This window comes from Impatiens glandulifera, chromosome 2 (genome assembly GCF_907164915.1).
Source record: "Impatiens glandulifera chromosome 2, dImpGla2.1, whole genome shotgun sequence".
NCBI lineage: Eukaryota > Viridiplantae > Streptophyta > Magnoliopsida > Ericales > Balsaminaceae > Impatiens > Impatiens glandulifera.
Genome location: NC_061863.1, coordinates 2,043,589 through 2,068,895, shown reverse-complemented (window position 1 = coordinate 2,068,895; position 25,307 = coordinate 2,043,589). Strand labels below are relative to the sequence as shown.

At 28.1% G+C, this 25,307-nt stretch overlaps 3 protein-coding genes across 3 annotated transcripts; 2 read left to right on the top strand and 1 right to left on the bottom strand.

Moving 5' to 3' along the window:
• The first annotated feature begins 2,523 nt into the window (after positions 1 to 2,523).
• LOC124924011 (serine/threonine-protein kinase EDR1-like) lies at positions 2,524 to 10,364 on the top strand. Its single transcript, XM_047464040.1, has 13 exons — positions 2,524 to 3,091; positions 3,363 to 3,803; positions 4,707 to 4,810; positions 5,195 to 5,826; positions 5,926 to 6,153; positions 7,079 to 7,119; positions 7,248 to 7,316; positions 7,405 to 7,505; positions 8,383 to 8,461; positions 8,554 to 8,721; positions 9,366 to 9,415; positions 9,509 to 9,685; positions 9,766 to 10,364. The coding sequence occupies exons 1-13, from the start codon at positions 2,669 to 2,671 to the stop codon at positions 9,887 to 9,889; spliced, it is 2,637 nt and encodes an 878-aa protein (XP_047319996.1). The 5' UTR covers positions 2,524 to 2,668; the 3' UTR covers positions 9,890 to 10,364.
• A 1,308-nt stretch (positions 10,365 to 11,672) lies between these two features.
• On the bottom strand, positions 11,673 to 14,572 carry LOC124925456 (glycosyltransferase BC10-like). The gene is made up of 3 exons (XM_047465457.1): positions 14,359 to 14,572; positions 13,536 to 14,209; positions 11,673 to 12,475 (listed from the first exon to the last, which is right to left on the bottom strand). The coding sequence occupies exons 2-3, from the start codon at positions 14,058 to 14,060 to the stop codon at positions 11,837 to 11,839; spliced, it is 1,164 nt and encodes a 387-aa protein (XP_047321413.1). The 5' UTR covers positions 14,061 to 14,209; positions 14,359 to 14,572; the 3' UTR covers positions 11,673 to 11,836.
• Positions 14,573 to 22,371: 7,799 nt separating this feature from the next.
• Positions 22,372 to 23,413, top strand: LOC124923694 (transcription factor RAX3-like). The gene is made up of 3 exons (XM_047463658.1): positions 22,372 to 22,507; positions 22,580 to 22,709; positions 22,813 to 23,413. The coding sequence occupies exons 1-3, from the start codon at positions 22,372 to 22,374 to the stop codon at positions 23,411 to 23,413; spliced, it is 867 nt and encodes a 288-aa protein (XP_047319614.1).
• The last annotated feature ends 1,894 nt before the right edge of the window (positions 23,414 to 25,307 follow it).

The following is a 25,307-nucleotide window of genomic DNA, read 5'->3' as shown; positions in this document are numbered from 1 at the left end:
GTCTTATATCCCTAAATCTCTAACCGTAAAAATAATTTTAAATAAATTTTTTTATAACAATTCGATTAATAATGTTTTTTATAATTTCAATTTTTTAATCAAAATTTTAAAATATATTTACTTATAACTTTATAATATTTTAGCAAACTATAGTCTTCTATCTTTAAATTTCTAAAATTAATTTAAAAATAAATAAATATTATAATAGTTTATTAATAAAAAAAATTAATTATTTTTATAATTCAATTTATTAATTAAAATTTTAAAATATATTTATTTTAACATTATAATATTTTATTGAAACTCTGGTCTTTTATCCTTAAATCTTTAACGGTGAGAAAATCAGTTTTAAATAAAAATAATATTATAATAATTCAACTTTTACTTTTATATATATATATATATATTTCTTTTTATTATTTAATTTATTAATCAAAATTTTACAATATAATTACTTTTAACTTCATAATAATTTACTGAAAACTATGGTCTTCTCCTCATAAACCTTTTACCGTACTTATAATAATTCAACTAATATATATATATATATATATATATATATATATTATTTAATTTATTAATCAAAATTTTAAAATATATTTATTTTTAATTTTATAATATTTTATTGGAGCAACACCCTAAATTTCTAAAATCAATCTTATAAAAATAACTTATAATTTTATTTTTATATAAGATGAAAACAAATTATTTAATTGTATTCAAATTTTAAAATATATTTACTTTTAACTTTATAATATTTGTATGGTGAAGCGAACTCTCGGTCTTCTATCCCTAAATCTTTAGTAACCGAAAACCAATTTTAAATAAAAAATATTATATCAATTCAACTAATAATTTATTTTTTATTTTTTATTATTTAATTTATTAATCAAAATTTTAAAATATATTTATTTTAACTTTATAATATTTTTCTAGTGTATGGAACCCTCTCTCTTCTATCCCTAAATCTCTAACCACACAAAAACCAATTTTGAATAAAAAATGTTATAACAATTCAACTAATCAATTTTATTTATTTTTTTACCATTTAATTTATTAATCATAATTTTAAAATATAGTTACTTTTAACTCTATAATATTTTAATGGTATTTTATCCCTAAATCTCTAACGTGCAAAAATCAATTTTAAATAATAAAAAATATTATAATAATTAACTAATATATATATGTTTATTATTCAAAATTTTTAAATACATTTACTTTAAATTTTATAATATTTTATCGGTGAAGCACTCTAAATCTCTAATTGCTAGAAAACAAATCTTAGAAAACAAATTATTTAATTGTATTAAAATTTTAAAATATACTTACTTTTAAAATTTTAATATTTTTCTAGTACAGTATACCAATTCTAAATAAAAAATGTTATAACAATTCAACTAATAAATTTTATTTATTTTTTTATCATTTAATTTATTAATTAAAATTTTAAAATATAGTTACTTTTAACTTTATAATATTTTACTGATCTTTTATTCTAAATCTAAAAAAATATTATAATTATTCAACTAATATATATATATATATATATATATATATTTATTATACAATTTAATAATAATTTTTTTAAAATACATTTACTTTAAATTTTATAATATTTTACTGGTGTAACACTTTAAATCTCTAATCGCGAAAAAACCAATTTTAAAAAATAAATTATTTAATTGCATTAAAATTTTAAAATATAGTTATTTTTAATTTTATAATATTTTACTGGTCTTTTATCCTAAATAATAAAAAAATATATTTATTTTAAATTTTATAATATTTTACTGGTGTAGCACTTTAAATCTCTAATTATGAAAAACCAATTTAAAAAAACAAATTATTTAATTGTATTAAAATTTTAAAATATATTTACTTTTAATTATAATATTTTATTGGTGTAGCACTCTAAATCTCTAATTGTAATAAACCAATTTAAAAAAACAAATTATTTAATTGTATTAAAATTTTAAAATATATTTACTTTTAACGTATGGTAAAGCAAACTCTTCTATACCTAATAATTTTAAATAAAAAAATGTTATAACAATTCAACTAATAAATTTTATTTAATTTTTTTATCATTTAATTTATTAATCAAAATTTTAAAATATATTTATTTTTAACTTTATAATATTTTTATGGTGTAACAAACTAGCCGTCTTTAAATTTCTAATCGCGGGAAAATCAATTTTAAATATTTTATTTTAATAATTCAATTAATAAATTTTAATTATTTTTTTTATCATTAAATTTATTAATCATAATTTTAAAATATCGTTATTTTTAACTTTATAATATTTTACTGGTCTTCTATCCCTAAATCTCTAACCCCGCGAAAACTAATTTTAAATAAAATAATGTTATAATAATTAATAAATTTATATTTTTATAATTTTATTTATATATAAGATGAAAAAAATGATTTAATTGTATTAAAATAACAAATATAATTGTTTTACTTGTAATAAATATGATATTGGGGTGAAAAATAGATGGATCTGTGAAATGGAGGGAAGAATGAACGGTTAATTTAATCCCAATGGTGTTAGCTTGAAGAAGAAGGTGCGTAAATTAAAGGGAATCTTCTTTCTTTCTTTCTTTCTTTTCTGCAAAATTAGAGAGAAGAGAAACCCCCATCGATGCGATTCGATTCATAGAGATGTCGAAGATGAAGCATCTTTTGCGTAAGCTCCACATCGGAACTGGAGGAGGAGGAGGAGGTTTCAATGATCATCATAATCATCATCACCGTTTAGATCCTTCTCCGCCGCCACATACTGAATCAACTTCCTCTTCTTCTCCGCCTCCATCCGCCGCCACTTCATCCGCCGATTCATCTACTTCGTCATCATCGATGGCGGCTGTCCAACAAGGAACGAGGACTGTGGAGTCCACGGAGGAATCTACGGATTTCAGTTTCTTCGAGGAAGAATTCCAAATGCAACTTGCTCTTGCGATGAGTGTGTCCGATCCAGATTCACGTGAAGATCCTGATGCTCTTCAGATGAATGCTGCTAAGCAGATGAGCTTGGCTTGTTCACCTTCTGAAACCCTCATTGACTCTCTTTCTCTTCGGTATTGGGTATTACACTAGCTTTTCCTTTAATATGACTGATTGTATCTTCGATTGGTTCGATTTCATTGCTCCTGATCACATTTGTATCAATTAGGTTTTTCTTTGATGTTGTAATTGCGTTGACTGTACTCTAGTATTTGACTACCTGATTTTGCATATTTAGTTTTCCGCAATTGATAGGCTGCATTCAGTTGCTATGCATGTCCAGATTTGTGCTCTTAATTTTTTTTTGTTAGTAATGTTAACTCAGATAATTCCGTTGTGTTGTCATCTGCAGAATTATAATTTCGTGAACTATGATGAGAAAGTGATGGATGGGTTTTATGATGTATATAGAATTGGTTCATCCCCGGGATCTCACAAGAAGATCCCCATGTTATTCGATCTACAAGCAATATCTGCTTCTGATAATGTTGATTATGAAGTTACTTTAGTGAACAGAACAGTTGATCCTTTCCTGCATCAGCTCGAGGAAAGAGCTAATCAAATTTATATGGAATGTGAAATGCTTGGTCAGGCTCCATTTCTAGATGGCTTAATCCAGAAGATAGCTGATCTTGTTGTTGATAGGATGGGGGGTCCTGTTAGTGATGCTGATGTGATGTTGAAGAAGTGGACTTTTAGGAGTTCAGAGTTACATAATTCTCTCAACAGTATCGTCATTCCCCTTGGTTTCATCGATGTTGGGCTTTCACGTCACCGGGCCTTGCTTTTTAAGGTTGTAAGGACTTCATCTTTGTTATGTGTTATATTATATTTAATGGATATGAAAGTTATTTGCTTAAGTTAATATTATTCTCAAGTTTGAATGTGCTTACTTTGAAGTTCCCAAGTCATTTGTTGCCTGTGTTTTGTGAAGTAATTCTTTTATAGTATTTGTGAACATTATTTAACATTTGCTTGCATAGATAATTAATAGCCCTGGATAAATATGAGAAATTTGTTGCTTCTATTAGTGTAAGGGGTGAACAAAAGTTAATTTGGATGCTCATAGTGTGGAATGGATATTCCCATGTTTCTGAAATGTTGTTCCAGTGATTATTGCATTTCCCTTATTTGGAATCTCGGTGATTTCATATGTTTATTTTTAATACTTTTTGAGAAAGTATCAATACTATTTGTAATTACTAATTCTCATGTTTAAATTATATCACAATCAAAACAAGAGGCATGCCTCTATAAAAATCAGGTGATTGCAAATAGGTTTTACTCCATTGGTATTTATATTGGAAATGATACGTGCCTCACTTTTATGGTTATGGTCTGTGGCTTAGATGAAAGAGCCTCAGAAGCTTTACTTGAATAAGAAACTCTAGTTTAATTGTCACTTTTATGATTACGAATCCCTTTTCTATATATTCTCTGGTTATTGTTGTGATATAAAATCCACAATTCAATGAAGCTCAAAACCATCTTACTTGCTGCTTGTTTGATAGGTGGTATCGTTTCCATCTTTCTTTAAAATCTTGTTTGATGATAAAAGTGGATTATTTGGGTTAAATGGCCAAAATATCCTTAATATCTAATATTTTGAAAGTTGATGTTTTTCCATTGTTAAATGGCCATTATAATATTTTGTTTCATCCTGGATGAAGAATTTAATCTTCTCATCTTTGTTTAGGTGCTTGCAGATAGAATCAACCTGCCTTGCTTGCTGGTAAAAGGCAGTAATTTTACTGGGACCGATGAGGGAGCTGTAAATCTGATTAAATTCAGTGATGGCAGGTAGCTGCTGATACTAGTTTTTTCTCCTAGCAATGTCATCCAAATCATCAATTAACGTAGGCCTTGTTTGCTCTGGATTATTTGGGATTAATTCCAACTAATCCACTATCCAATTAACAATCTATTCATCAATCACATCATTCAAATCATCAACCAAAATATCCTCCTCTATTTTAAAAGAGTATATTTATTCTCTATAACCTACATCAAACAAGGTTATATGAAAATAACCACTTTTTCAAATAACCCTAGATCAAACAAAGCCTTCATTGCAAATAGCATGTCATTACTTGGATAGTTACCATGAATTATGTTTGCACTTCTGGCCGCTTCTTCTCAGAGAAAATCCTGTAACTGTAGATTTTCATTTTTGGTTTTGTGCAGTGAATACATTATTGACCTTATGGGTGCTCCAGGCATATTAGTTCCTGCAGAAGTACCGAGCACTCAGCTTCAAACTTCAGGGTCATACATCAGTCATGTTCCAGAGTATCGTACTAGTGTTCCAGAATTATCTTTACCAATTAAAGAAAGTGGGGCCTTGGTTGTTTCCACAAATTCTACGACAGGAGCCACCTCACTAGAAGAGTCCCTGTTGAATTTGCTGCCACAAAGCAATGGAGTGGCAAATATCAACCAACAAAATGAAGAAGAGAGATTTGAGTGTGAGTTTGGCAGGCTTAGTCCATTACCATGCAGGTGGTCTAAAGGAGGCCCTACCCCATTTGGGAGTACATCAGATTCTGATGCTCAAAAGATGAAAGTTAGTGATGTTTCCAGATATGTCATTAGTGCAGCAAAAGATCCAGAATTTGCTCAGAAACTTCATGCTGTTTTGTTGGAAAGTGGCGCGTCACCTCCTCCAGATTTATTTTCGAACATTGATTCGCAAAATATGCAAGTAGAAATACATGGAGATTTATCCTACTATGCATCTACATCCGATAACTGTTTGCCTTGTGAAAGATCTCTTGTTAATTGTGGAATTGGTGAAGCAAGCAAAACTGATGACAAAGGTATGTCTATTGTGTCTATTGGTCTATATTTGCATAATGAACAGTCTGATCAATCCTCCAAGCCCTCTGCAGCTAACATTTACAAATTACAATCTGCAGTGGGTACGAATGATGATGATAAGGCAAAATATGATGAAGATAATAGAGGGAAGTTTCTCAACAAAAATGGACACACCAAAGAATCTTCTTTCCCGTTGTTAGAAGTGACCACCAACGAACTTGTTACTGCTCGTAGTGCTGTGGCTGAAAGAATAAGCCCGGTGGGTGAAGTTGAGGGATGGGAGATTTCATGGGAAGAACTTCAGATTGGAGAACGTGTTGGTATTGGTAAGAGAATATTTTCTGTTCAATTTGATAATTGATGTGAATGTTAGTCTGTATCTGGAATTGTCTTTGCCAAACAACCATTACTCAATTGATTAGGAGCTTGCTTGATGTAGTTTTTTTCTTTCTAAACAAACCAATTTTTTGTAAAAGATCTTGTTTGATGAAAAAGTGGATTATTTGTGTTAAATGACTAAAATATCCTGTGTATTTAATATTTAAAATGTTATGTACTTTATTTTATTTTCTGAAGAAGAGAGTAATTGATGCGTTCATTTTCCTTTTGATTTTGATTCCTTTAAAGAAAAACATATCTGAGTTGCTTAGACTGAAATTCCACTTAGCATCCATGCAGCTGGGTATTTGATTTAGCTTCTTTCTTTTTGATAAGAAAAATAAACAAACTCTACTTCTGACCTCAACTGTGGATTCCGATCATTACCATTGTTGGAATCTGGTAAGAGTTATCAGAGGTACAAAGGAAAACCAATGACTAGGGTAGAGGATCAAACCCTAGCATCTGTAATAACAACCTCTAAGTTAGCTGGCTTGTAGTATAATTGTTAGATTCCCTTTTATTGTTAATTGTACTAAACTGACAGTAAGTTGTTAGGCTATGTCATATATAAGAAGATAGGCTTCCCATTTCATAGGCATGAATGCATGATTGGAAATGGTGTAGCCTCTATCCTCTTAACCTATATTTGATCTTAAGTCTTCCTTTGTTCTCTGTGTCTCGTCTCTTTCCCCCGTTATCTTCATTATAAGTTTCTCATCTCCATCCCTTAATTCTTATTGTTACAGAATCTGTATTTCCTCTAAGTAGTGTTATAATGATAAAGTTCAACTAATGTTCAGCATGTATAGTTGGCTTATGAGAAAGTTCACTCTTCAGTTTTTCAAAACAGCCTCCGTTTTTGTTTTGCAGGTTCATATGGGGAAGTCTATCTTTCCGAATTGAATGGCACTGTAAGTTAAATCCTTAATTCACTTTATTCTTCTGCAATAGTTGCTTGCGAATGTTGGATAATGATTTGCCTTTTGTGTTCATGACGATATACATTTCTGTTTTAACATGATAGAATTTAACTATGCAGGAAGTTGCTGTGAAGAAGTTTATGGACCAAGACATTTCTGGAGATGCACTGGAGCAGTTCAAATGTGAGGTAATTGCTGTCGCTATGATTATGCATGTGAGGAATCATTTTTCTTTTAGAAGAATTTAAATGAGAACCTGTCGATTTATCCCTGCAGATTGAGATCATGTTGAGGTTAAGACATCCAAATGTTGTTCTCTTCATGGGGGCTGTTACTCATCCTCCAAATCTCTCTATACTTACAGAGTATCTTCCAAGGTTGGTCTTGCTTTAGATTTGGGACTTGTTTGATGTGGATTTTTTGGATTTAAGAGCTTGTTTGATGTGGATTTTTTGGATTTAAGAGCTTGTTTGATGTTTGGATTATTTCCAAATAATCCACTATCCCTTAAAACATACTTTTTCAATCATATCATTCAAATTATCAACTAAAATATCGTTATTTTACTTTTTATAACATTTTAAAATATTAAATACTAAGAATATTTTGGTTATTTTACCACAAATAATTCAAATAAACATTTTTACATCAATTGTTTTTTAAATAACCAAAGATCAAACCAGCTCTAAAATAAAAAAACCATCATCTCATCATCAATCACTTTAGGGCTTGTTTGATGTATTTTATTTGGATTTAATCCAATGCCATGTTTGATCCATGTTATTTGAATTGAATCTCAAAGAACCTACTATCTTTATCAATCACACCATTCAATCATCAACCAAAATAATATTTAAAAAAATAAATCATTATAATACCCCTAATGTTTTTTTACCCAAATAAGCTGCAAGGTAATTTTGAATAACTTACCGCATATCGAACTACCCGAGATTGACCAAGGCCCAAATAAAAGACCATGCCACAACTTATCAACTCTTCACTCTAATAATAAATCAAAATCTAAAACTACTCTTCTTCATTTTTCTTTTCTATGTCAATTTTTATACATCATTGAAGTTAATTAGCAGTTCAAACAAGCCCTTACCGCATTGAAATAATTTTCACTTGGCATGCTCTTGCTACAACTTTCATGTTCCGGTTTAGATATATAGAGTGTCTGCCCTAATACAGCTCCACCAAAAATTGAACGAACTAGATGATAACCAAAGTGTTGATTTGTTTGTTTGTCTGTAGGGGAAGCTTGTACAAGCTGCTGCATCGGTCGGGTAACCAACTGGACGAAAGGAGGCGAATGAAAATGGCTCTTGATGTGGTAAGTCAGTAATATATTTAAATTTATTTTATTGATAATAATATTGTGCGAAGTTTGTGAAGGAGATTTTTTTCTGGTTCTTTTGTTGGCAGGCAAAAGGAATGAACTACTTGCATACAAGCAATCCTGTTGTTGTACACAGAGATTTGAAGACTCCAAACCTTCTTGTGGACAACAATTGGGTGGTTAAGGTGTGTGACTTTGGATTGTCACGTATAAAGCATCACACATTCTTGTCATCCAAGTCATCTGCTGGAACGGTAAGGGTTTAGTTTTTTCATATTCAATCGAGTATGATGTTACAGTAGCTGAGCTTGTTTGATCTTGTATTCTTTCCAAAAAAAATAATTTCTTTTAAAAAATAATGTTAGTTGATGTAAAAGGTGGCTTATACCGCTAAAATAACTAAAATATATTCTTTGAAAGGATGAAACCATTTCACTAGTCCATACTTTTGTGTAGGTCCCAAACTTATGACCTGAGTGGTCATAAGTTACAATCACTGTAAAAACTAAAAAATAGAACAAAACACAAAAGAATCGTCATAAAAAGAAAGGGAACGGAGGTAGTGTTAGTTTTGTCCAGGGAAAAAACCCTAGTTCTTAAAATTGTGAAAAAAAGGAAGGAATAGAAAAGACCGAGTGAACCTAGTCTAATCTAGCATCCATCTATGATCGTGTAATGAATTTTGTATGCTATCCTTTTCGGTGATTTTGTTTTGAGGATTTTCACTTGCTCGTTAATGTACTTAGTATTTAATATTTTTAATGTCATAAAAAAGTAAAGTAAGGGCATTTTGACATTTTATTTGATTATTTGAATGATTTGATATATCAATTGATTTAATAGTGGATAGTGATTTGTTGTTACTGAAAGTATTGATGACTATTGTCGTTGCATGCAGCCTGAGTGGATGGCACCAGAAGTTTTGAGGAACGAACAATCAAACGAGAAGTGAGTCAAAACAAAACAAAATAAAAGACTAATTTATTTGTTTTGTTATGTGGTGATGATTTTAAATATATATATGTGGAATTGAAATTGCAGGTCAGATGTGTATAGTTTTGGTGTGATATTGTGGGAGCTTGCAACTCTTCGTGTACCTTGGTCCGGTATGAACCCAATGCAAGTTGTTGGAGCAGTTGGATTTCAGAATAAGCACCTAGCGATAACCCAAGATATTGATCCAACTGCAGCCACCATTATCCTCGATTGTTGGCAACCGTATGTTAAAAACTTAAATTTAAGGAAAAAAAAGAACTTGAATTGGTTAACTTGAAAAATTGTTGTTGATTATGTTGCAGGGATCCTCAATCGAGGCCTTGTTTTGGCGAGCTTCTTTCACGTCTAAAACAACTTAAACATCTTCAAGTTTCATCATCATCATCTACAGAAAGAATTAGAAGCGCGGGCATGTTTTCTAATTGAACTGAAATAGGATGACGAAACAAAAAAAGGTCGTTATGGCTCAAAGAGCCAAAACGAATGCGAGTTAATTGGCAATGATGGGAAAAAGGTTTGTAGCTGTTTAAACTATTATAGTAATACATAAAAAAAAATTGAAGAGAAAAAAAGAAGTGGGGATTGGGAAAATTGTGTTAGTTTCTTCAAAGGAAGAGACTTCTTTCTAATAATAATCCCATGAAAAAAAAATTAGCATTGTTAGTCTTCTTCTTCTTCTTCTAAGACTTGCTCTTATTTAAGTAAGAAATCAAAAGTGGGAAAATGAGTTTTAATTTTTTTTTTTGGGTTTAAATTGGCAAGTGTATAGCAAGAAGAATTGAAAAAAAAAATGTGAAATGTTTGTAGAAGGAATATGAGTACTAACTTCTCCATTGAAAAAAGATCTTTGGTGAAGGTTTAATATTATTATTATTATTATCTACAGCTCCATAATTGTGTATTTACTATTATGTACTTATTTTTGCAAGAATAAAAAATATTTTTATTAATTCATATATTTGGGAGGTTGCAAAGCTAAAAAAATATTTTTTATTACTCACAAAGGAAGAGCTAAAATTTGTGTTGATATAGAGTTTTAACATAATAAAAACATATATATTAGGGTAGGGTATGATTCCATTATTGCTATGATTTTCGTTTTTTTACTGGTAACATTTATTTTTTTGAAATATTAATTTATGAAAAAAAAGTTAGAAAAGAATGCAAGTTCCTGACTAATAAAAAAAAATTAAAAATTTTAAATGCTAATAAGATTGAAATTTTTTTATCCCTTTACAATATTTTTTAATTTAATTATTATATTTGTTAATAATTTAATTGTTGATAGTTAATAGAAAGGTTTTACTTTTAGTTGAAAAAATGTATTTCAAACCGAATGTTTGTTTTAAATTGTTATTATAAGTATTTTTTTAATTAATTATTTAAAAAAATGAGACTGAGAATGAATGGATGTATAAGATACACTATTAAAAAATTATACATTAGACACTAACAATAATATAGAGTTTTAATATAATATAATAAATCAGTTTGTATAAAATTTGTCAAAAAAATGAGGCAAAATATATATCATTTATTCTTATACATTTAGGCTATAATATATATATATATGATCACTATTTATATTAGTGAGACTTAAATTTATTATAGAAGTTCATTAGTTTAGGTATCGGTTTAAGAGACTCATTTGAAAATTATTTGAAAATGTATGATAAATTTTTTGACAAAAGAAGAATTAAAGACTAGTTCAAAATAAATGTCATTTGAAAATTATTTGAAAATGTATGATAAAATTTTTGACAAAAGAAGAATTAAAGACTAGTTCAAAATAAATGTATAAAACTTATTTATCATGAAAAGAGTGGAATATAACTAGAAATAATGTTAATTGTTTTTTAAAAATAAACATTAATTTAAAAAATAAAAAATAACATGACAACAACAAACGCATATTTTTTTTCAAACTAAAATTTAAAAAGAAATAAAATTAGTACATTGCCAATATAATGAGATCTTTATTCAACTTTAAGTTGTTTAGTCACTTGAAGATCAAATACTGACTGATTATGAATTATAGTTAATTTTCAATCTTCATTTGACTTAATCATAAATTATTTTTTATTAAATAATCAAATTCAGTATCCAACCTTTTACACTTATTTTCAATTTAACAAAACCTACCCAAATATCAATACAAAAAATAATACTATAAATCCAAAAGTGATCATTTATCCCATGAATAGATTTCCCTTGTTCTATACTATTAAAAGAGTACTAATTAACATAATAATAATAATAATATATAGTTCATTTTTTCTAGTAGTACTAGTTTAACCTCAATCAATCTAGCATATGTAACATTGTAATATTATATAGTAAAAAATAATAATAAGGATGGTAAATATATTTTTTTCAATACCCGAAATACTTTGGCGCAACCAATAACAAAGCTTCCAACGCGCTAGGAGAGAACTTCCTCGCAAAAACATGACATATCGACGACGGTTGGTTATTATAAACGCAACTATAACCTTCCACCATCTTCTTCAAAAACGCTTCTTTTATATCGGACCTACCAAATGTAGCCGGGTGGGCACCGCCTCTAGACCAATCGACCCATGTTATGCTTCTATTCGCCAACATATGAGAAGCCTGAATAGTTAACATCGTCGGGAAGTAATGCTCGTCTACGTAACATGCGGGTTTGCAAAATTCCGAAAACTTGGGGTAAAAAGTTGTGTCTTCCGCTATATATGTGGCTAATTTGCGATTAATTTCGAACCATTGTGATCCTTTTCGCCAATGGGTGATGTTTACTTCCGGTGCCATGTTTGGATCGTATCGTCCTCTTCCGTATGGTCCGGGATCGTCGAATGCTCCGATAAAGCTGTATTTGGATCTCGTTATGTAACGGTATACGACGCTGAAGTTGTAGAGGGGTATGCAGGATTCCGAGAGAAGCACGAACCATTCGTTTGAGATGTCGAGTAATCCGTTGGAGATGAGTCGCCTCTCCGCGTCGCATATGCTCATTCTTCCCCATTCTGATAACTGCATAGCAAAGGATGCTGCATTTAAAATTAGCAGTAACAAACATTTTTGAAACATGTGGACATGAAACTATTGTTTCTAGTTTCACCCACACACAAAATCAATAATATTGGCATTATTTGGATGACCATATTTTCAAATAACCTTAAGAAACTAAAAATTTAAGGTATGATTCTCACTAACAACGCCTCGAATGAAATGGAAACTACGAAGGTGGGGATCCTATCTCCCTTTCCGGGAAAAACCCTGTTTTTTATAATAAAAAGTGAAAAAGATAACCTTATTCGTTATAGGTTATTAAAAATTGGGTTATCTGAATAAAAATGCATAAAGGATATAAGTATATAATGAAATATATATATAGAAATGAAATATATATATATAGTGAGTCTTTTGGTTTAGGGTTTGAATAATGTAATTGATGAGGACCATGGATGATTGGTCAGTGGGTTATTTGAGATTAAACACAAATATAACCCGACCAAACAAGAGTTAGTGTTTGGCGCTTTACTTATTTTCCTTTATTTTGCGACTTTATTCCTTAAAGGAGGCTAGCACATCTCCCACCGCCCTAATCCCCACTTAATTCAAGGTGTTTTTTAGTTGGAAATTGAACCTAAGACCTTAACCTCTACTTCTAGTTAGATCTAAAAACAAATGACCTTGTTAGAACTTGGGTGGTTTCAATAAGGTTATTTTCAGATAACCTCAGTCTAGATTATTAATAATTGGGTTATTTGAGTAAAAAGACATTAGAGTATAAATATGCAACAACAAAAATATACATTTTAAAAAGAAAGTCGGATATTTGTTGATGATTTGAATACTGTGATTGATGAGAGTATGAATGATTGGATGGTGAGTTATTTGAGATTAAAGTCAAATAACCCTAAACCGAACAAAGGCTTTGTATTCCCCACTTAAATCAAGGTGTTCTAGATGGGAACGAACCTAACACCTTAACACATGTCTCTTCATTCATCCGACGATCAAATTAACGAATAATACTTATGTTCATGAGCAAAAATGATACGAAAAATGAAAAAAAATTGAGGGTTACCTGACTCGGGATCTGTCTCTTGTAGAAAACAGAAGAGGATGGAAAATCCGGTTGATAAGATGGCAGCGAGTGAATATATATCGAATATAACCCTTCATGGCCCTTAAAAAATCTATCCCAAAGAGGAGCCAATGGTAATGGTCCCTTAGTTAAGAACATGAAAGCAATTTTGGGAGTTCTCTTGAATGGATACTTCTTAATTCTCGGAACAAAAGTTGCTCTCCAGAATAACTCTTTATCAGTCATTGTATGCAACAAATTAGATGGAGGTTTAATCCAATTCTTTATGCTATTAGGTACTTCAATACATTCTTTGAAGCTAGGTGTTACCATAGTCACAGGATTATATACTCCAAAGTATCTAATCATGTAAAGACTAATAAATGTAAATACTAAACATAAGATCAGAAAAGCCAAAAGCATCTGTAGCAGCCTTTGAGGTAAAACCCTAGATTGACTCGTTCTAGTAACCAAAATTGGATCTTTATCTTTACCCTCTTCCATCGGCATTATCTTTGATGGCATCAGATATCAAACTATCGATGGTTTCTACATTCTTAGTGATGATCTAATTTCCCCTGATTCAACTCTAGCTGATCGAGTATTCAAATGATTTTCTAAACCCATCAACATTTCTTCCCTAGATTAACCACTTGACTTCAAATCACCATAAACTGCAGCAGGAATCAAGAAAAAACTTACAATCTAGATAAATCGAAATAGGATCATGAAAATGACAAGAAACAGTAAATCGAGTAAATGGGTAGTTGAGTAAAGCCAATACAGGACATGATAAGAGCTAATCCAGTGACGAAAGACTTACATATCGATGGCGATCTCAACAGCTTCGGTTGCTCGTGAGATGAACCGATCAGTGGGTATACTAACACAGTTTAGCGGTTACGAAAGAAGAAGAATTAGGGCAGATGATGAAGATCTCAACGGAGAGATTAATCAGGCGAGAATCACGAAAGAGGAAAATCTATGGAGAATGTTAGAGAGAGAGAGAAGAGAGAGAGTCGTTTTAGTTTGGCACGATGAAAATGAAAGGTGTACACATATGACAGGCAATTCTTAGAAGAAGAAGAAGGTCGGTTCTTTGTTTCTTTTTGCTTCAAACTTTAATAAAGTTATTTTCTTTTAGTAAAAATAAAGAAATATATATATTTAATTATTGTAATAAATATGAAAATATTTCAAATCTTCATTATATATTACAACATAATTTCGATGATTTAAGGAAGAATTGATATGAGTTCTATACCAATATCAATAAGTGATGAAGGTGAGTAAGTATCCGTGTAAGATGAATTTCTATCTAAAATTTTGAGCAACAAAAATTTGTCTTTACCCAAAGGTTGAAAATAATGTTAGATAATAATAACGGATAATTTACGAGGAACTGATAAAATCAAGTAGAGAATACTTATAAAAGGATGTCTAAATGAAATAAAAATTCTATAAAAAGAAAAAAGTTATTAGAAAAATAAAAAATAATTATAAAATTCATTGTCAATACGCTTAAGAGAGTATAAATAATATTATACCTACCAAAATATTCGACTAAATAAAATATTGTCCCGAACCAAACATAAATACCAACTTAAATTTGAATAGTAAAAAAAATCAATCAAATGAGACTATATTTTGATTATGTGAGAAAAGAGGAGCGGTCTTATGTTTTGACCGATAATTGATTAATACAATCAAATACATCTTGAATTGTTTTAAAAAGTCTTATCATTTTCACACAATTTTATTTGATAACATTTTTACAATTTTGCATTTCTGATTTAATTGTTCTTTAAAGTGTAAAAATTAGTTTGATTTAACTCACTGGACAAATGGTTAAATATAACTAATTTTACCTGATTTATAAAATTCAAATTTTATTTATCTAATCTGTAATTAATATCATAATACATATTGAATTTGGATTGGATGGTGTATATTAGATAATTTAATTTAACATTTATTTTATTTTATTACATAATATGTTCATGTTTATTTTTATTTTATTATTTAATATTTAACATCTTCACTTAACTTTTACTTTTATAAATCACTTAATGTAACCCTAAATTTATTATATTTACATTAGTAAAAACAATGTCTCTAATTTGTTAATACAGTTAATAAAGTGTATTTTTAATTCCAATGTTTTAGGTCATTGAAAAGAAAATAAATAAAATTGATTGTGGTTTAAGTGATTAAGAAAAGAAAGTAGAGAAAAACAATTTGAAATATTTAAAAAAAAGTTTGGAATTTTTGTTTTGTTGGGATAATATAGACATATCATCTTTCAATCCGAATTTAATATAATTCAATCTGAACTATAATATAGAATATCCTCTTTCAACCCAAATTTAATATAATTCAATCTGAACTCAATTCAGTCTGAAAGAACTAATTTAAATTAGTATTTGAAATTTGGATTAGTTTGAATTTTGGTTTAATTCGTTAAATTCTCCGGTCTAGTTCAAATAGTAAGGGTTATGTCTAAGAGTAAATATTACGATTCAATTCTCACTATAATATATATAATTATAATGATGTTTAATTTTTAAAATGTTCGAATTGCCGGATCGAGAATTGTGGTTAATTTGGTAAATGAATACTTGGGTTGCACATGTCCATTAACTTAAAACGGTTAAAAATAAAATAAAAAATGTTATATGTATGTTTCGAACTTGCAACCTAACAAAAACAAGTACAACTCTTTAATCAAATGTGATTGTGATGTGGTTTGTCGATGGATAATAGGCCGGTAACAATTGAAAGTGGTTAAAAAAAATATGAATCAAATATTTGATTGACTAAAATGTGAGGTAACAATGTTAAATATTAAAAAATATGAATCAATGATTGACCAAAATGAAAGTGTAAGGTCACGAGAGGAGAGATTCATTCGGAAAAAATATGTGATAAAATATGTGAGAAAATAAGTTGTTTTATCGAAATAAATAAAATGTGGAATGAGAGTGTTCTATTTTTTTAAATATATTATTCGTAATTTATTAAAAATTTTAAACATTGAATACATATTATTATTATTATTATTATTTATTAGATTTATTTTATTTATATTTTGATCGCACGTTAATTTTTCTAGTTTAAAATAAAATCGTATTAATTTTTAAATTAAAAAAATATTTGATTTCACACCATATATCCATTTGAATAATAAAAGCTTAAATTGGTTATTTTTAAAAGTCTAGTTATCCAATTAATTGATTTGTTTGAATGGTAGTCATGATTTTATTGACCTAAATAAATCGGGTAACCATCTTTAACTACTTATGACTTTCTATATTGTTCTTAATATAGAAGATTTTTTATTTTCAAAGATCTCATAATTTTTTTACTTTAATTTTGATGAATCAAATTAAAACAATGTGAAATAAATGATCTATAGAAAATATGATTTTGACTAAAATTTTGATATATATATATATATATATATATATAAATAAAGACTTTAAATTTGAAATTCTTATTAAAGTCAATTGAGATTTTTGACTTTTATTTTCTTAAATTTTAAAATTTGAGGTATTTATTATTAAAATGATCCAAAAGGAGTGTTTAACAATTTCAATCATTGTAAATTTATTATGTTTGTGTATTTATAAATAAATAAATGTCACTTATTTAAGTATCGAATTTTAGGGAGGTAAGGTTTTGACTATCGATTCTTAGGAAATTGGTAGTCAAAACTATCTGAAATTCGGTAGTTAAATTAATAACATTAATTTTTTTTATTAATTAATTTATAAATATAATGTATATAATAAGTTAACAACGTTTGAAATCATTAAACGAAAATTTTTTTTTCCATATAATTTTAACAATAAAATAACTATAAGGTTTGAAAAAATGTCCTAAAATTATTTGTTAGAGTCCAATTTTTACCAAAATAAATACACAATTATGATATTCTCCCTATTCTAGAATCCCCTGTCAAGCTAATCTAAATGTGCCTAACACGTTCAAAGACCACATAAAATACATTTAGTTGAATTGATTTGATACTAATAAATAATAACATTTAGCCTTATAGGAATTAAAATTGTACCCAATTTTCCTTATTTATTTCACAATACATTTTTTTTTTTGTTAATTTTATAACGATAATGTAGTTACGACTTTAGACTTTTAAACAATATTTTGTTTGTAGAGGATTATTTATTTTTAATATAAATGTATTGACTTACCATAAAAATTATATCTTTTTAAAGACATAAATCATTTTTCTTTCATACACAACTATAATAGTGAGATTATAGTTTTTAGATAAGAAACAATAATATTTTTATTTAATGTAAAAGTAATTATATATATATATATTTTATATAATTATAATTAATTATGCAGTTTATTTTTAAAAGAAGAATTAATTAATGAATTGACTTAATTAGAATACAAAAACATACCAAATAAATGCACATTTTCATATAATAAATTAATGATACAAAACAACATAACATCATCGTGTCCAAATAATTAACAAATGGGCCGCAAGACCATCATCAACATATCCGGCCCATTTAGCCACAGGAATTTTGCCCATATTATAAATTTGTTAACGTTTATTTTTCTAAGTAACTTAAATTCAAATTAATAAATATTTTCAAATAAATTTTATTTAAAGATCAACCTAACAAATATGACCTTGTTTTCACAGTGGACTAGACATAACTCTTCTTTAAATCATAATATTATTCTCAAATTAAGAAAAAAATATTGTTGTATTAATTAAAAAGTTTTGAAGTTGTTAAAACAAATGCTTAAATGTTGAATTAAGAGACAATTGAAGTTGATTTTTTTTTACAAAACAGGTTAATTCGGAATGTTATTATAAATTTTAGTATTAAAGCTTATTTGTAAATGACTTTGTTAAACCTTAATAAAAAAATATTTGATAAAAATAAAAGGAAAGATAAAATTAACTCTTACAAATAAAATTATTTTTAAGAGAAATATAGAGAACAATAAATATATTGACATAAAAATATAAAAGTACCGTAAATGATGTGTCATTCCTTGATTGTTGAATTAAAAATATAAAAATAATCTTTCATTAAATAAGGGAATAACACATAATTCTTTTTCTTTCTATCCTTTAATTAGAGACAAATTGCTATATTTTTACAAACTATATATATAACAAAATACTGACTTTTTATATATATATATATATATGATCCTAGAAATTTTAAAATTATAAGGATTATCTTAATTAGCACGTATTTCGTGCATTTGCACGAATAATAATTAAAAAATTGTGAAAAAAATATTACGATAAAAATTTTATGGGCGGATCAACTCATAATCCGACTCAAGTATCCATTTACTCTCACATATATCCAAATTAACCACAGCTCTTGACCCGGCAATCCAGACACTTTAAAAACTAAGCATCATTATATATATATATAAATTAGTTAGTTAAAAAGTTAAACTTTTATTGTTAAAATGTCACGCGTTTATCAAATTTTGGGTTAAATTAAAAATGTAAAGTGTTATTAGCTTAGTTGGTTAAAATGTTGTACTTATTTTGTTAGGTTGCAAGATCGAACCATACCTATAGTATTTTTAATTTTATTTTTAGCCGTTTTAAGTTTATGGCGGGTCATACCACAATCCGACCCAAGTATCTATTTACTCTCACATATATCCAAATTAACCACAGCTCTCGACCCGACAATCCGGACACTTTTAAAATTAAGCAGCATTATATATATAGATTAGTTAGTTAAAAAGTTGAACTTATATTGTTAAAATGTCACGCGTTTATCAAATTTTGAGTTGAATTAAAAATATAAAGTGTTATTAGCCTAATTGGTTAAAAGGTTGTACTTGTTTTTGTTAGGTTGCAAGTCGAACCATACCTATAGCATTTTTAGTTTTATTTTTAACCGTTTTAAGTTTATGGGCGGGTCAACCCACAATCCGACCCAAGTATCCATTTACTCTCACATATATCCAAATTAACCACAGCTCTCGATCCGACAATCCAGACACTTTAAAAATTAAGCATCATTATATATATATAGATATGGTTAGCAAAATATATAAGACACTATTAATATAAATCATAACTTATAAAGAATAATGATCAAATTCAATTTTTCTTATGACTTATTTTTCTAAAAATCCTTTTAATCCACAAAATAACCAATTTTGTTTAATTGTTACTTCAATGGTCAAACATGTGCATTCTCTTAAATAATTAGCAGGATAAATGATCATAAATATCACATACTACTCATGGGAAACCGATTCCGCGAGAGCTAGCAAAATAAGACGCAAGGTCTGGACAGTTTTTAAATAACATTAAAGAAGCGGCCCTCCCATTCTCAATCCTGACCTACACAAGTGGTTTTAGAACTTGGAGTCCGTATCATGGTGAATGTAAGGCTGTGATTCTTGCTAAAAAACAGACCGAATGTGTTTGAGTTATTGGCTCGTCCGACCTATAATTTTTATTATAAAAACTCAATACATCCTACTTAATATCATAAACTTACTACTACAAGGAGTTTATGGTTAACATAAATTTGTGTAATTATCATTCAATTTATGTTGAAATTACACGAGGGCATATTTGAAAAAAAAATGTGTGTAACTTTGTCGCAAATTTGATTAGTTTGTCCATTGTTTAGTTGTCCAAATGTCACCCCTATCGTATATCTCCCTCAATCATATATAATTTATTTTATTTTTGGTGATTTGGTTTATTTTTTTAATTTAAATTAAAACATTTTTTTATGTAAAATATTTATTTGATGCCGGTTGATTATTTATTTAATTAATTATGACACACATTATAATGATTTATATTAAAGTTTTGTGATACTTGTAATTTTTTTTAATCATTTACATAAAAATATTTTTAAAAAGTAAATATTTAAGGAGAAATTTGTTCACTTTTAATAACCCACATTTTCAATCTTGTTTTATGGTATTCCTTTCAATCAGTTTAATTATATTATTATTCATAGCATTTGAACTTCTTAACATGTAATTTGAATCCATACAGTATTTTTTTTTTGTGATAGCAGACTTTGCTATATATTCTAATTTTCAATCAAAATGTATTTATTTAAATAATCTGTAACTAACTTGCATTCACTGACAAATTGTAACATTTTAAAATAAATTATTCATTTTGTTAAAATCTTTTATTGTATTTTATTATATATTATACATTTTTTACCCATATAAACTAACCGGCACTTACAAGTGTAAGAGGACTTGGAGCATTAGAAGTAGGTCTTTTCAATTTATTTATTTTTTGATATATATATATAATATATATATATATATTGTAATAAACTCAGATGGTTGAGTGGTGTTGATTTCGAGAAGAGTATATTTTTTTAATTTTGTGAGAAATGATAGGGGAATGACAGTGGGATTACGATTCTCCCAACTGACAACCACGTGAAAAAAATATGCTACGGTGAAAAGAAAAAAAAAGTCAGCCGACACACTTCTTCACTTTTGATCAAATCATAGTCTTCTCCTATCGAAAAGAGCTCAAAGTTTGAGCTTTAGATTTCTCTTTCAATGAGAAACCCAAATCGAAGTAGACGACGACCTAGAAGACAACTACTACGAAGACGATGAGCGCGAAAAAGACCACCGAGAAGAAGATCACCGATAAGAAAACCACTATGAAGACCACTGCGAAGAAGATGACTATTGCGAAAAAGACGACCACCGCGAAGAAGACGTTAACTTGTATTATTTTTAAACTAAACTGTAATGTTATTTTTAAACTAAACTTTAATGTATGAACTGTAATGTTCTTTTTAAAATGAACGATAATATTTACATATCTAAATTTTAATTTTATTTTAAAAATTGAAATTTAATGTTTAAACTGTAATGTTATTTTCAAAATTGAAGTGTAATGTTTGATAATTTGAAGTGTAATGTCTAATAAACTAAAATGTAATGTCACTTAAATTGTACTATAATATCATTTAAAAATTTAACTGAAATGTGTTTTAAAATTGAAATGTAATTTTTTATAAATTGAAGTGTGATGTCTAATATATCGAATTGTAAATTTGTAATGTCTAATATACTGAAGTGTAATGTCATACTTCGTTGTAATTTATTTTAAATTAAATATTAACATTTTTTAAAATTTAATTAAATTGTATTTTAAACTGAAATTTAAATTCTTATATACCAATTTTTTTAATATTTTTTTTATATTTTTTTTATTTCCATTTCACTTCCAATCTTACTTATCATTATCCCCTCTCCACGGGTATATTCAAATAATCCAAGATATTGATTTTTTTTTTAAACTTAATATTTTACCTATTTTATTTCATTTATCCTATCATTCTTTTTATTCATCTAAATACCATGATTATTTATTTCCTCTCACCTATTTATAAAATATAATAGTCATTCATCTTTAAAACACTATTTTTTATTTGAAAATTAAATCAAATAAAGATTTTATTCAAAATTAAGTTAAAACTTAATATCAAACAAGATCTAAGAGTAATTGCCCAAAAGCAGGTAAGAAATTACATCATTATCTTGATATCATCACATATATGTTAATTTGACTTGGTTTCAATCCATTTCCCCTTTTATAATTGATTTTTTAAATTAATAATAATTATAACATAAGAAAAAGACCAAGTCTTCATAAATAAATAAGAAATGAGTTGAAAATAAAATGGTTAAATTTAATAATCTAAAAAGATAAAAAATAAAAAAATAAAAAAATCTCAACATGCTATAAAATTATCATTTCACCTCCAAATATTTCCATCCAAATAAAACTCAGATCTTTCTCAATTCTCACACCATGGGAAGAGCTCCTTGCTGTGATAAAACTAAGGTGAAGAAAGGTCCATGGTCGCCGGAGGAAGACGCCGCCCTTAAAAACTACATCCAAAACTACGGCACCGGCGGCAATTGGATTACCTTGCCCCATAAATCAGGTACTTTTTAAACAAAACAAAACAAAACCAACTTTAAAAAAAAAAATTAAATAAATCTCGCATTTCTTAAAGGACTCAAGAGATGCGGAAAAAGTTGCAGACTGAGATGGTTGAATTATCTAAGGCCCGATATCAAACATGGCGGCTTCACAGAAGAAGAGGACTCAATAATATGTAGCCTCTACAATAAACTTGGAAGCAGGCAATTCAATTGTTACATTTTATTTTTCTATATTAAGTATTCATGTATATATATAGCTATATATCTTGTTAAATTTTCAAAATGAAATGGTTTGGTATTGTAGGTGGTCGGTCATAGCTGGTCAATTACCCGGAAGAACAGACAACGATGTTAAGAATCATTGGAACACAAAATTGAAGAAGAAAGTACTATTGGCAATACAAAACCCTAGCCCATCCGAGCAACACGTTATCGTCAACAAAAACAACACAAGTCTCGTTAACTCGCCAAACGTGTCGACCATCGATCATCACAACAACTCATATATGAGTTTCTCGGATATGAGTTCCTCGGAGTACTCGATGTTGGCCCGTAACTTCTCAATTGACGACGACTACGATGAAGAAGAACAAGTCCTACCATCCAACACTAACGCCTTAAACCTAATAATGAATGAAATCAATGAACTCTTGGTGGATCCGAGCAATCATGATAGTGGCAACAAAACCGAACATTCTTTGAGCACATTGGACTTTTCATGGCCAGAAAACATGGGTATGGGGAATGCAACGGTTCTCGAGGGATTCAATGCTATGGATGTTTTGTGTGAAGAGATTTTGATGGGGTACGGATCGATAACTTCGTCGTCGCGTTATGTTAATTCGTTATTGGACGATGTTGGTGAATTTGCGGGAGGACATGTTCAACGAACTAATTATTACTAGAAATTAATAAACTTAGTTAAGATAATTTGGAAATAAAGGATCTAGATAGACAACTTAATTTAACTAGTATTAATTGTTGACTATATATGGATTACTATAAGTTATAATTAGTAATTAAATTAATTATTATGGTAAATTGATTTTAAACAAAAAGTAGTAGTTACTTGGTAAAGGGGTTTGGGAATTGGTCATCTTTGATTTATTTGGATGATATCATAATATGGATTTATTTTAAGAAATCTAAAGTCTTATCCATAATAAATTAGTTTATTTCCTAAAAGTCAGAACCTTATTATCCCAAATCAAAAGTTGATTTTTTTTTAATTGTAAGAAAACCACAATATTAAGCAATAAAGAAAACAAAAACAACAATAATGATTCAAACCAAATAACCATGTAACTCAAACAATACAATTATAAACACAATACTAAAAATACACAATCTATCTGAAGTTGTTAACCCAATAAGTAACTTAAAGTGACAAAGTGTTACATAAGAAACAAAATCTCTCGGGCTAAATTTTCACAAATAACGTCTTAAATTAAAATTTATGATAATAACCCGTACTAATTTTCTAAATTCAATAAGTATTAAATAATTTTTCAACTGGAAATCACCGATTAGATGAGAGTTGCCCTATATTTATCCAACAAAATGAATAACGTTCAAATATTAAATAAATGCAAAATCACCTAACATTAAATAAATTTATATGGCTTAAGACATCTCAATTCTTGGGTTTACTATCAAGTGTAAACATGTTCTCGACAAAGGACAGGTGCCTAACTATGTACTTTTTGCGAGCATTTTCTCAAACTACATGTCTGCATCGGGTCAATTCCTCGCAATAAACAGAGTTTGTATTTTTCACTATTAAGAATTAATTAAAAAAAAAAAAACTTCTAGAAAACATATTGGAGAGGCTTACTTAATTTATAATTGGATTAATTAAAATGAGTAATGAAAGTCGAACAAATTGAATAATTAATGTGAACGGGACTAAATTATTGAGAAAAATAAAGATATGTAAAATGTCCATATCTTTGTGACACAAGTAGAGTGTGGGAAGTTACAGAAAGTTGATAAAATTGACTAAGCAATTTTACTTTTCTTTTTTCCATGTGAACAAGTCTTCTTCCAGGGTCCATCAAATTGCATGCACATCATAGTACATGGTCCAAAAGAGTAAACTTCACCCTCTTTTTAACTTTCTTTTTACCATTTCTCACTTGTGATATGTAATTGTAATAAAAGTTGAACCAATCTTAACTATTCGGTTAGCCGGTTTAAGTGCGGATGAATCGCTAAACGGTCTAGAAGTAAAATCGTTGGTGATTGAATTTTTTAAAGTTTAATGACTATTTTATCATCTAAATAGATTAGATAGAAAGATAAGAGAGAATAAAAGTATTTTTGTGGATACATTGAGGATGAGATTGATGAAATGAAATGAGTAAAATGATGAGTTTTCGATAAAATAAAATAAAAAATTTAAATATTAACCGTATAAAAATATTTGTTCAACTCGTTAGGGTATGTTGAGTATAGGAAATCTATATTATGAAATAAAAGCCTCAAGTTTGATTTTTTTAGTGATATAAATTCAATTTTTAAAAACAATTAGTATATATATATATATTTTATTTATGCTAATCCGAATTACTGTATCTATAATTTATTATTATAGCTATATTTTTATAAAAACAAATTTGGTGTATAATTATATTATTTAAAAATGATTTTTTTTTTTGGAACTAATTAATTGATCAAATGAAATTAACCGACCAATAGATCGACGAAAAAATTCAAATATATTTATTTATTTTTAAAATTTTTCTATGATGACATATATTCATTGATCATATGAAGAAAATTGACCAGTTCTAGTTCTTG

Bases quoted from the DNA above. Each gene is read 5' to 3' on its own strand.
- LOC124924011 (XM_047464040.1), top strand. From the start codon at position 2,669: ATGTCGAAGATGAAGCATCTTTTGCGTAAGCTCCACATCGGAACTGGA. The intron at 5,827-5,925 runs GTATGTCTATTG...TACAATCTGCAG, and splicing joins AAGCAAAACTGATGACAAAG to TGGGTACGAATGATGATGAT. The intron at 7,317-7,404 runs GTAATTGCTGTC...TTATCCCTGCAG, and splicing joins TGGAGCAGTTCAAATGTGAG to ATTGAGATCATGTTGAGGTT.
- LOC124925456 (XM_047465457.1), bottom strand. From the start codon at position 14,060: ATGCCATCAAAGATAATGCCGATGGAAGAGGGTAAAGATAAAGATCCA. The intron at 12,476-13,535 runs GTAACCCTCAAT...TTTGCTATGCAG, and splicing joins AGAGACAGATCCCGAGTCAG to TTATCAGAATGGGGAAGAAT.
- LOC124923694 (XM_047463658.1), top strand. From the start codon at position 22,372: ATGGGAAGAGCTCCTTGCTGTGATAAAACTAAGGTGAAGAAAGGTCCA. The intron at 22,508-22,579 runs GTACTTTTTAAA...CATTTCTTAAAG, and splicing joins TACCTTGCCCCATAAATCAG to GACTCAAGAGATGCGGAAAA. The intron at 22,710-22,812 runs GCAATTCAATTG...TTGGTATTGTAG, and splicing joins TACAATAAACTTGGAAGCAG to GTGGTCGGTCATAGCTGGTC.